Genomic DNA, 13,057 nt, shown 5'->3' with positions numbered 1-13,057 from the left:
GCCTTTGGCTCTTTTTTTATTTATGATACTTTGTATTGCATTTCTATGGTATTAAAAAGCTAAACGGTAGCACAATAAACTGAAACTGCAAACAGCATTTGGTCCCATCATAAATTTGGCTCATTTTATGGACATGATGTTTGTGAAAATGTCAATTTCTCCACTTTTTTATATTAATTTCCACAGTTTTAATGATTATTGCAGAGTCTCTATGAATCACTACTTTTCCCGCCTGCCATTTCATTGTAATTATCTCAGTGTAACACACAGTCTAGTTGCAGTGGCACTTCATGATATAATTGCAAACTGGTATTGAAGGAAGAAGAGGGGTTACTTATACATATTGCTTCTTCCAATTATGAGTTATTGAAAAGCAGGGTCTATACATGAAGGGGTTTTACATGCAAGTCGGAGATAAGAAGTCCTCATGCCACAACCAGCATCTCACACACTTATGAATAATAATGAATGATAGCACAAACATATGGTCAACATTGAAACATTACAACTGTGCCTCCCCATGGCACGAGTGAGAACCACCCGGACTAGAAGGCAGAGCTTTCCATTAATAAATGTTGCTGGTGTAAAAGAAAAAAAGAAGAGAAAAAGAAAATGATGATTGAAATTGATTTTTAGGTTTTTAGTTTATTAGGAATTAATGATACAAATGTCTGGGGGAATTAAAAGCTCGTTGGATGAAGCCAAGTGTGGCCATCCATTCAGAGGAGTCAGCCAGGTGTGAGGGCTGTTAAGACGTTCACAGAGGCGTGCTGATTTTGTCAGCCAAGTCTGATGAGTCTAACACCTGCGGCTCGTGGAATTTTTTTTCCAAATTGCATTATCCTTTGCCAAAACGTTGCAGAGACAATGGGGAGACATGCACAGAGATACAGAAAGAGGAAGACAGTGTAAAAGACCATGAGCAGTAATTTTAATCCTGCAAGTCTCGTTCAAATGAAGAACTCCGCATTACACATGCATGTGCCGTGCACTTGAACTAGTTTCCACTGCATGCATGTTAGTGTTTCAGTAATGACCTGCTTATAAGCGTGCGTCATTAAAAATAGCTTCTTAGCACTGTTTAATCCAGAGCTTCATTCAGACAATCCTCATGTGATTTCTCACCTGTTCTTTGCATTGCAAAAGAAATGCATAATGAATATTATAATAGGGAATATTAATGTGAAAAATCCTCATGGAGGATAATCAGACCACCTCAGCAAGTGAGCAATTTTTGCCTACATGGTCTGAGGACCATAGTGGAGTTTTATCTGACCTGTGTTAATGGGAAGCTTCCACACACTATTTTCTTGGGAAAAATGGATGACTAAATGGAAATGTCTCTGAATGTGAGGATCATCTTATTTTAATGTAAGAATGGACAGAGGCACTGGATCTGAAATCATCATGCAGCCAAAAATATGTAAAGTGGTCAAATCTTAAATCATCATATTAAATTCAAATTAATCATGTTTTCTTTTGTTTTTGCAGGTCCCCTTTCTATGAATTAACATGGACAAAGTGGTCATCAGTCTCCTGCTTCTGGGAACCACAGTTACGATGGTCCATGCATGTCCAAAATACTGTGTCTGCCAGAACCTCTCAGAGTCTCTAGGGACTCTGTGCCCCTCAAAAGGCCTGCTCTTCGTTCCACCGGACATCGACCGGCGAACTGTGGAGCTCCGGCTGGGCGGCAACTTCATCCTCAAGATCTCCACTTTGGACTTTGCCAACATGTCAGGCCTGGTGGATCTAACCTTGTCCCGCAACACCATCAGCACCATCCAGCCTTTCTCTTTCATTGACCTGGAAACCCTGAGATCCCTGCACCTGGACAGTAACCGGTTGACCGAGCTGGGACCGGATGACCTTCGAGGGCTGATCAACCTGCAGCACCTGATCCTCAACAACAATCAGCTAAGTCGGATCTCCAAAGCAGCCTTTGATGACTTGTTACTGACACTGGAGGATTTGGATTTGTCATATAATAACTTGCGCAGTGTGCCTTGGGAAGCCATCCGCAAGATGGTCAACCTCCATCAGATGAGTCTGGATCATAATCTCATCTCCTTCATTTCTGAGGGGACTTTTACAGATCTGGATAAACTGGCCCGTTTGGACCTCACCTCCAACCGTCTGCAGAAGCTCCCTCCGGACCCCATCTTTGCGCGCTCCCAGAGCAGTGTTGTGATGAGCACTCCTTACGCACCTCCGCTTTCTCTAAGCTTTGGTGGAAACCCATTGCACTGCAACTGTGAGGTGCTTTGGCTTCGAAGGCTGGAACGTGAGGATGACATGGAAACCTGCGCTTCTCCCGCCAGTCTAAAGGGGCGCTATTTTTGGTCTGTTCGTGAGGAGGAGTTTGTTTGTGAGCCACCTTTGATCACACAACATACACACAAGTTGCTCGTTCTGGAAGGCCAAACGGCTAGCTTGCGCTGCAAAGCTGTTGGCGACCCAATGCCAACTGTGCATTGGGTTGCTCCTGACGACCGTTTGATCAGCAACTCCTCTCGAGCAACAGTATATGAAAATGGCACCCTGGACATAACAATCACCACATCCAAGGATTACGGCACCTTTACTTGCATAGCTGCTAATGCTGCTGGGGAATCTACAGCCACCATTGAGCTATCAATCATTCAACTCCCCCATTTGAGTAATGGTACAAATCGTACCACGCAGCCCAAGTCTGGGCTATCGGACATAACTAGCTCTACCAAGATCAGTAAAGGGGAGCCTAAACCTCCACCAGAGAAGGTGGTGTCTGTATCAGAAGTGACCGCCGCCTCTGCTCTGGTCAAGTGGACTGTTAGCAAATCAACTCCAAAAGTAAAAATGTTTCAGCTACAGTACAATTGTTCAGAGGATGAAGTCCTCATTTACAGGTAAGAAGGAGTGATATAATTCAATTACATCCAAGTAGGAGCTGAGACCTTTCTGGTCAAAGTGGTAAATTAAGCCTGAGGTAATCTATAATATATAACTTCACAACATTCACTGCTCAGCTTCTTGAGTCGATTGCTAATTGTTTGCTGAGTGAGTACTTGAGACAGTCATTTTCTTTGAAGTGTTACTCGGAGATCAACATTTATTTTTCTAATCCTTGATTTATTTTTTTTCTTCTTTCCTTAAATTGACAACTGGTGAGCATGCTGCTTTCACATTTTTAAGAAAACCCAAAGTGAAATCCTCACCCTGAACCATTAATTAGAAATCCAAGAAGAAAAAGGATTATAGACCCTCATTTTAATGTATCCTTCTTAAGCTGCTCAAGTCCATGAAGTGTAAGCTCGGAGACTGCAGCTGGAGATCTCCAGGCTCTGTGTAATCAATTTCCTATGTCAAATGAGACAGTGAGTTTGGAGACATTAAAAAGGACCAAATGTACTGGGCTTGTGTTGTAAGAGCAAACAAATAGATCGACCTTTCATGCATCCTATTTGCAATTCTTTATGATACATTTTATCTGACATCATATCACACATATCATTTTGGAATTCAGTATCCCCTTCTGGTTCCGGTTGCCCAATGCACCTAAACACATTAATGGATCCGTCAAGAGAATTACTTCCTCAGTTATGCTAAAGGGGATATTCAATGCATCAGAAAAGTTGCCCGTCGTGGATAGAAGTAACAGTAGTTTTATATTTGTGCCGTTGTGCAGCACCTCATCATGAATTCGCTGAAAGTTAATTTATTCAGTGCAACAGTCCTGCACAGTTTACCTGTACTGTATGTTTCCAGCAGGAGCCATTTACTAAAAGGTAATTGACAGAATATGGGAGGGCAAAATATCTGGTTATTAGCTGTGAAAAGGAGATTAGAACTGTACACTGTAATGACGAAAGATATTACTTTGTTCAAACACTGTGAATCCAACACACCATCTCTGCAAATTCAATAACAAGTTGTTTATCTGATTTCCTTGCCTGCACACTCTGTGTCAGTTTGTCATGCCAGAGAAAAGACAACAATAGGAATTTTTAATACCCTTTTTTTTTCTTTCCAGTGAAAGAAACATTGGATGACTCATCCATGTTTCTAGTAAATGCCTTATGAATTTTCTCTATTGCATACAAAATTGCAAACATAACACTAATGTGGACTTTGTAAACAGCATTTATTTTCTGTGTTCATTGATTTGCAGCATTTACGAAATTTCCAGGAAAAATTATTATTGTTAATTCACAGAATCATTACTAACACCAATCTTCGCTGTTTTAAATGCTACTTTGAGACATTTAAGTGATACATACTTTACACCCCTTTAATTTTGTTGTTTTCTCATTTGGTTCACTTTCCTGCACAACTGCTAACTATTATGTTAAAAAAGCTAACGCTGAAGTTGTCTTTGTCATGTGTATTTGATGCTTTAAAAGCATCTCTACTTCATACTCATGGAACATGGAGTGTAATGTATCTACAACAGGAAAATGACCTAAAGCAATAGATCTGAGTGCTTATAGATTAATGCCCGTGTAGTTCTTTTGCATGCCAAAAGACAAATTAGGAGCAGGGAGGAAAAGATAATGTGCATAGGGAGGCCAACTACTGTTTTTGAATTAATATTGATATGACTTCATTGCCTGCACATGCACACCTACTGTGCTCTAGTTGGCTGACACAGTTTCCCAGGGTACTGTCTGCACTCAAGCAATAGCATGATTAAAAATCAATCAGAGCCATGTGGGGGAGGAGAGCGATTGCATGAGTTCTCCTGAACACGTGAGGCAACACAGCTTCTTCCTGGTTATGGAAAAAGGCAATTAAGGATGAATAATGGACTGCAGCCGTGCTGGTGTCTGGGCTCTGTGGTGGAGGCGCTTTAGATGGATCAAAGCTTTGGATGCTTGTACTATCGGAGAACAGCAAGCCAACAATGGATGGATGACTGAGGAATCTATTCATAGATAACTACCAATAAGGCTATCAAGGGCCATTGAATACCCATATGGTATACATTTATTTTTCTCTATTGAACACTATTAATTATATAAAAGAAGCCATTGTTACTTTTGATTCAAGACATAGTATTCCTGGAACCATTGATGTTTAGGCTGGGCCAATGTTTTCTCAGTAGGTTTGGTCACATTTGCAGTCCTGCCTTTTACCACTAGCAGAGGCAGAGTCTCAACATTTCAACCAAGTATTCATGCATTACATTTAGCTTTCTATTTCAACTTATCCACTTCAACTGCAGAAGTTCAAATACCCCTGGTTGGGAAGCACTGATATACAGCATAGTGCAACTAAGACACGTGATTAAGGTGTGGATATGGTTTGCATTTGGTAATTCAAACTGGTGAAGTGGTTAAAGTTGGATCTATAGTTGATGAAAAGGCTTGATAGGACTGTAGATATAGCATAAATTTTTAGCTCAGCATCAAATTTTCACGCATTTACATCCCCACTGCAACAGTAGACGCTTTATCTTACATTCAAATTCATCCAATATGAGCATTATCCCTAGCGATATTGGGGTCCGCAAATGGCCCACTTTAGTTTGACATCTCAATGATGCTCCATTCCATCGTGAAATGGTCAGTATAGTTAACTGCAGTTAAGAGAGAGCATACAGCCACAGCAATGATCTAACTCCTTCAAAACACATCTTCTACCACTCAGCTTGTGTAATGTTAACAGTGTAATTGCAGAATGTTTGACAAGTCAGGCGCCACAAGAAACCGCACATCAAGACAAACGGCATTAACTATGATCCGTTGCCAAGTCACGTACAAGGTGCTAAAACACTTGTGTTGATAATGACAGGCGGAGGAATAAATCTCTTTATGTCTTTTCCATATAGCTTTTGATAGAAAGGGCTTTCATATAACCATAAGGAGACAGAGGTTTAAATACTGTAAGGTGTATTTAAAGCTCTATGACAGCATAATGTGACAACTCTAGTATTTAATTAGATGTCTTTGTGCGATCAAATTTCTATAGACAGAGGCGTTTGATGGATAAAAGCTTCTGTTACTTCTTGTTTACACAACGAAAACAGAGGTTCTCACGGCATTTTATTGATTGCCAATACATCTTGAACAATTAACATACTGCAGCATTGGCTTTCAGCATCAGTCAAAAGCAGCGAGGCGTAGCATAATGAAAGAGTTCAAAACAACTTAATCAGTGTTAAATGGAATCTACAAGAAATGATGTTTAGCCAAAACAATACACAAAACGTGGCCATTCAATTCTTATCTCATTCCTCTTGCTTCATGCATATCAAATGGAATAACACTGGGACCAATGAAGTCATCTTTCTGAATTACTCTGTGCATATAAATAGCTACTTAGCATGCTTCATTTTGGCTATTTCTTTGATCTACCCGGGCATAACAAACAAAGACAGTGTTGCTTTTAACACCACTGTTCTCTGGCCTTGTGTTGAACTCCCATAGTAAGAAGTCTGCATTGTTAACGCTGTGTCTCTCTCTCTTTGTCTTCTTGTAGGATGATTCCTATGACTAACAGAGCCTTTGTAGTCACAAATCTTGTCCCAGGGATGCAGTATGACCTGTGCGTCTTGGCCATCTGGGATGACACTGCCACCACCCTCACTGCCACCAACATTGTCGGCTGCGTCCAGTTCATCACCACGGAGGACTACCCGCAGTGCCAGTCTCTTCACAGTGGATTCCTGGGGGGCACCATGATCCTGGTGATTGGCGGCATCATTGTGGCCACGCTGCTGGTGTTCATCATCATCCTCATGGTGCGCTATAAGGTGACCAGTGGTATCCAGGCTAATAAATTACCGACTGTTAGCAACACGTACTCGCAGACCAATGGGGGATTGAACAGGTTCAACGGCGCCCCGCCACAGGTCAAGTCTACGGTGGTGGTCATGCGTGAGGAAATGGTAGAGTTCAAGTGTGGCTCCCTCCAGAGCAGCCTCTCCTCATCCTCCTCCTCTTCTAACTCATTAGACAGCCAAACAGGAAGAGGGGCTGGCGACCGCTACAGCATGCAGGGCAGTGAATGCAGCACCCTTCCCAGCAGCAAATTCAGGAGGCACGGGCACGGCGCCAAAGCACGGCCAAACCTGGACCACCTTTTAGGGGCCTTCACCTCGCTGGAGCTGCGAGGGGTAGCGAGGGACCACCAAGGGACTTCTGGCCCCTCCACCGCTTCCAACGCCATGATGACAGTGGCTATGGCTCCCCCTTCTGATAAAGAACCCCTGCTGGGAAGGGCCGAGTCCACCACCATGCTGGGACGTCTCCTAGGGCTGCCCCAGGAGGGTAAGCCCAAGAGAAGCCACTCCTTTGACATGGGTCACGTGGGGGCCGCACAGTGCCGCAGCAACTACCCTCGAAGGATCAGTAACATCTGGACTAAGCGCAGTCTGTCTGTGAACGGCATGCTGCTGCAGTATGATGACAGTGAGGACGAGAAGCCCACTTTTGAGAGCTCGGAGTGGGTGATGGAGAGCACAGTTTGAGTGCAGCCGGTCTGACTGTGAGGTCCATGGCCAAACTATAAATCTATACTAGGAACTACAGGAAGATGAGTGCAGGGGGAGGGACGCTCCAGCGGTAATCCACCTTTGGGTATTGCATGAAGTTCATCCATGTGAATACTGTCCAAGTAATTATGTGCAAAAAGACACTTGAATCGATAGATTCCTGGCCATGACCTCAACTCTCTGACAGTCTCTAACTGTATTTGAAAAAAAAAAAAAACTGTTCCCATTTGAAACAGCACAGCGTCTAGGATTGTGCCGATATATGGCCCAAATGGAATAATTCCCGATCCACAGGGTATGTGAGAGTATCTCCAAGGAAAAAGGAGGGGAAAGCAAGATGAGAAATTCAAAGTGGATTTGCTACGTCTGTATCAAAAGAACACCAAGAGGATTTGCCTCGACTGTGGTGAACTGAATGCGCATCACAGTGTCGTGGATCCTCAGCATGAAATGGGACTACTGCAACAGTAGGACCAGAGGAGCGAATAGAAAAATTAAAACAAAGTCATTTTTATTTTCATCTTGTTTTTTCTATCATTTTTACTATTTATTATTATTTGAAGTGAATCATCAGCAGACAGAGCTCTGTAATGAGGTTGTAGTTGTCAGCGATTGAACACACATACACACACATGCAAAGGCTACAGTGTCCCTTCACACACACACACACACACACACACACACACACACAGCAGTTTCCCATCTTTAAACAGCACTCTGAGTCAAATTTCAATCAGCCACAAACGGACAACATGACATATTTTCAAATAGCAAATCCTGTTCTCTAGAACCATTCTTCCCGTTCATTCTCTGAACCACAACAAGCCAGTCTTGTATTTCTACCTCAGGTTATGTATCGTATGAGGTTATTATTCTATGACAGTGAATGGAAATACAACAAAAATCCAAATGTACCAGATGGGTCACAAACACAAAAACACAAAGTTCTTTAATTGTCTGCAAAAGCTTCAAAGAATGATTTCGTCTCCAGCCAATCAGATTCAGTAATGTTTCCAGCTCAGGTTGAAATCCTGTCTCTCTGAACGCTTTGATACCCCCCCCCCCCCCCACTGGGTAGCACTGGCGACAGCGGTCCCTGTAGGCGAAGAGGCCATTGATGTAAACAGAGTGTTCTCTCAGGGTTTGGTTTCAGATGCTATCAGCACATATTACAGTAGCCAGACATGAATGGTCTTTGAAATCCATCAGGCCCCCTTTTAATCGTTCGCTGAAACGCACAGCGGGACGTATTATTCAGCTAATTCTCTTTAGGCAACACAAACAAGAGAGTACGACAATTACTCATTTAGCCAGGTTAAATAGCAGAGTCCAAATTGATGTTTATTAGCCTGATAAAGGTCATTATGCTGCTTCAGGGAGGACATTAAGTGGAGAAAAAGGGGGAGGAAGATAACTTATTAAGGGCCAAACAGCTGAAAACTCGATTTGGTAATACATACATAACCGTGGTTGGTTTATGTATCGTTTGAATTGATTCATCAGCACAATCATTTATCTTTCATCCTCTGTCATACCGGGCTGTAAAATACTATAAAGTAGTGGCTGTTGAGATTAGTAATCAACCAAGACGTCCGCACACATTTTGATGCCTTTCTTAATACCCTGTTGGTCTCTGCTGCATTTGAAGATGTGGGGTGTTCATCATGTTTTGTTTTGGTTTTTTTTATTATTATTATTATTATTGTTTTCTTCCCTAGGTGTACTGTTATGTATATTGGCATTTTTTTTGTACAATAACTGGGTGAGAATGTAAAAGCGGGAAAAATCGTACAGTAGTACTTTTATTTTCATGTGAAGCAAACCGTGAGAAGGTGCTTTTCTGTGGTGTACCAACTTGGCCATTGTTAGTTGGCTCACTGGGAGGGTATTTTACATGTTACAGCAGGTAGAAGGAAGAGGATGACTTGCTGTTTTTAAAGGGTCAGTTCACCCAAATTGAAAAAAAAAAAAAAGCTGATTGTCCTTCTTACCTCTAGTTGTACCCACCATGTAGATGATCTTGGTTTTCTTTGCTCTGGTTTTAAGATGTGCATCTATGAGATTTTTACCTTTTCCTTCAATATAGAGGGGAGAGGGTGTCCAATATCATAATCCATCCATCCATCCATACATACATTATCTATACTGCTTATCCTTGTAAGGTTGCGGGGGTGGGGTGGGGGGCTAAAGCCAATCCCAGCTCACATTAGGCAAGGGCGGGGTACACCCTGGACAGGTTGCCAGTTTTTCACTGGGCCGACATACAGAGACAAACAATCATACATGCTCACATTCACACCTATGGGCACTTTAGAGTCTCCAATTAACCGCAATATGAAAATACGATATGACAATATTTTGTCATAATGTTTATATCATAGTAGCTGTCCCTTTAATATATCTGGCTGTATTAGGTCCTGGGCAATTTTGCAAATCACCAAGGCAATATTGGATATTCATATGATGTCTGCATTAATGCAGGTAAACACATTAAAAGATAAGGATGGCAATATTATATTCATATTATATATTTTTCGAATTGTCAACAAATCCTATGTAAAGACCAATGATTTGGTCCCAGTACCAAATACTGTGTGTATCCAGTCAAAACTCTCCACAACTTTGGGTAATGGGATATTTTTCACTGCATCCATCCGCCTCCATTATGCTGGGGTGGAGGCGACAATCTCAAAGACAGATACCTCAAAACCTGACCAAATGAAACGAAGACGATCGTGATGTTAGATTCCACCAGAGGTAAATGAAAAAGATCTGTTATTTTTTTGTAATTTGGGTGAACGGACCCTTTAACCTGTTGTCTCTGCTCGTGGCATCATGTAAAGATCCTCTCTAGTCTGCTAACTGAGAATGCCATTTAAGTGTGTACTTGACTCGACATAGTCATGATTCTCACCTGAGGTTCTAGGAGAAAACAAACAAAAAAAAAAAAACTGTTTCTGTGTGAAAAGATTTTGCTACAAAAGAATATAAAATATTGATTAATTCCTATGAACCAAACTGGCTCTTCTGTGTTTTCTCTTCCTGCGACATCTCACAAACACACAAATGATCTCATGTGCTTTGGATTTCATTACTGATTACGTCTATCCGAGCTGAGACTGCTGCTTTAGAGTGTCCTTGCTCCCTTATTGTCTTTGTTTACCGCGGATGAGCCAAGGGTTTTCCTCCTGAGGTCCAGCTGCTGTAATCAGGCCAGTTGCTGCTGACTCACCTCAGCACTGCCCTTGTTACAAATCATCGGTACATGCAGCTCCTGGCCAGAGCCCATAATAACGTCTTAATTCATATAATCTGTTAGGCAAGGTGCTTACGGCAGCACAGAGTAAATATAATCTGCACAAGGGCCAAGCGTTACATGATAAGACAGCGATACGCACCTGCTGTCGGCTCAGGAGGAACATGACCGCTGGATGCTGAATGTAGGAGGGTTGTTATTATTGGGCTTTGTGCTGTTATGATAAAGAACATATTCAAATCATTCAAAAGACAAAATAAAGGTGTGTATTGAGAAGTGATCCGACAGCAACATCAAAAACAAACAAAAAAAAAAAACAACTTTCTCAGCAGTGGCTGAATTATCCTCTTAGATTTGTGTGTGTGAGCAGGTGAGAATATCAGTTTAAACCAAATGTGTATTTACTAAGCCGGTCCCCAATTACCACCAAGGTCACAGAATTTCGTTTCAGTTTAGCGAGTTACTTACCAAGACTAAAGATGAACATGAGCCCAGCTGCAGGTTGCCTGACTAAAGTGCTGCTAAATAAGACCTGATGCTGGGCTTGTGTACGTCTTTAGAGCGATGGAGCACAAAAGGAAAAGTGTTTTCTGCTGCTGAACCTAGAGGACTGGTTGAAGAGGAAATGTTAGATAAAGAGTCTGATGTTGTAAGCCTCACAAAAAGATCAGTGGTTTAATGACGCATGAAAAAAAATCAGTGAGGGAAATTTATGGATAAACCTTTTAAACTCTTCTGGTTTGTTCAGTGTTTTTGAAACAAAAAGGCAAAGTGGTGCTGAGTGGAGAGCCGCGGTGGAACAGCTTCATTTTAGTTAGGCATCTTTTCATTTTTCTCTCTCTCAATTATAAACTTTATCCGACTTTAGTCTCTCTTTCCATTTGCGTCTGATAAAACAGTGCAGCGGATTTTTACACCTGCTTTTCTCTGACATTAAATTTGGGAGTCAGTTTCCTGTGCTGGAGGGGTCAGTCTGATGATAAACCAGGTGCAGCAGCAGCTATTTGCATACATTTCCTCCACCAAGATGCTCTGGCTCCGAACAGGAACGTCTAGAAATACATGAGACTGAACACGATATAACATTTTACCTGCACAAACATTGGTGCTGTCCTTTAATAAATAAGGACAAGTGCAATTTAACTGTTGTGTCCACAGCCATATCAGTGACTCTGTTATGTTAAGCTGTACAGTGGTGCATTTGGCTAAATGCTGATGTTTAGCTGGTATAAAGTTTAGAATGTCCACCATCTTAGTATAATGAAGCAAGCTAACATTTACTAATCAGCTCTAAAGAGAGAGTACAACGGAGGTTGTCTTGTAGAAAAAGTGGCTGGAAGTATGTGAACACTTTTTGAATGACCTGGTTTGAGACGTGATCTGACAAACACAATGTGCCTTTTTCATGTCTTTATTGAACATAGCTATTAACCCTTGTGTGATGTTCATATTTTTGTTACTCAGCCAGTGTTGGCGGGTCTGGTGGACCCGCTGCATTTGTTGGGGTTTAATTCAACACAATCAAACAATTTTCTGTTAAAATACTTAACAGATGTTTACTTCATCCCAATTACAAGCAATATACAGTAAACAGCATATACTTGTATGGTTAATATAAAATGTGTAGGGGGGTGTACAATGTGTGGTCATTGAAAATGTGTTCTGATAAATATTCTTCACAGAAAATGAGCCAAGGCCAATGAGTCTGGGTTTGAAAAAATACTTAATCATATAATATTTCTTTTGATAAAAAATGAAAACGGGTCCCACAGACCCGAACACCACACAAGGGTTAAACATTCAGAGTGCTGGTGGAAAAAGTAAGTGAACCCTTGGATTTAACAACTAATCGAACCTCATTTGGCACAATAACCTCAAACCAGCTCTTCCAGTATCTGCTGATCAGACCAAGAAGAAGTTTGGAGCATTTTTCCCACAGAACTGCTCCAGCTCAGACGGATCCTCAGGATGCCTGATGAGAGCGGCTCTCTACAGGTCAGTCCACAGCATCGCTACTAGATTAACTCTGACTGGACCTGACTGGAGATGGATTTTTTTCTTCGTCTTAAGTAATTCTCTTATAGATATAAGTTGATGTTCAGGGTTATTGTCCTGCTGCATCACTCAGCTTCCACTGAGCTTCAGCAGCTGGACAGACACCTTGACCTTAAGAGGTAAGAGACCTTCACAAACTGGGAATTAATTTTCTCCTCAATGATGTTGAACTGTCCAGGTCCAGAGGCAGCAAAGCCTGAAATCATGATGCTCCCTCCACCATACTTTACACCATACATAGCGCTTCATGTTCTACCCAAACAATTCAACCA

General features: G+C 41.7%; 1 protein-coding gene across 1 annotated transcript; it reads left to right on the top strand.

Annotated features, from left to right (window-relative positions):
* Positions 1-1,512: 1,512 nt before the first annotated feature.
* LOC111225937 (leucine-rich repeat and fibronectin type-III domain-containing protein 2-like) lies at positions 1,513-7,450 on the top strand. The gene is made up of 2 exons (XM_022750996.1): positions 1,513-2,888; positions 6,460-7,450. The coding sequence occupies exons 1-2, from the start codon at positions 1,513-1,515 to the stop codon at positions 7,448-7,450; spliced, it is 2,367 nt and encodes a 788-aa protein (XP_022606717.1).
* Positions 7,451-13,057: the final 5,607 nt, after the last annotated feature.

The sequence above is a fragment of the Seriola dumerili genome, unplaced genomic scaffold (genome assembly GCF_002260705.1).
Source record: "Seriola dumerili isolate Sdu_G_001 unplaced genomic scaffold, Sdu_1.0 BDQW01000149.1, whole genome shotgun sequence".
Classification (NCBI taxonomy): Eukaryota; Metazoa; Chordata; class Actinopteri; order Carangiformes; family Carangidae; genus Seriola; species Seriola dumerili.
The sequence above is the reverse complement of the archived record's forward strand: the minus strand, read 5'-3'. Positions and strand labels throughout refer to the sequence as shown.

What these genes read in the sequence shown, in the direction of transcription:
- LOC111225937 (XM_022750996.1), top strand. Translation starts at nt 1,513, where the DNA reads ATGGACAAAGTGGTCATCAGTCTCCTGCTTCTGGGAACCACAGTTACG. An exon ending in GATGAAGTCCTCATTTACAG is followed by an intron (nt 2,889 to 6,459) that starts GTAAGAAGGAGT and finishes GTCTTCTTGTAG; the next exon opens with GATGATTCCTATGACTAACA.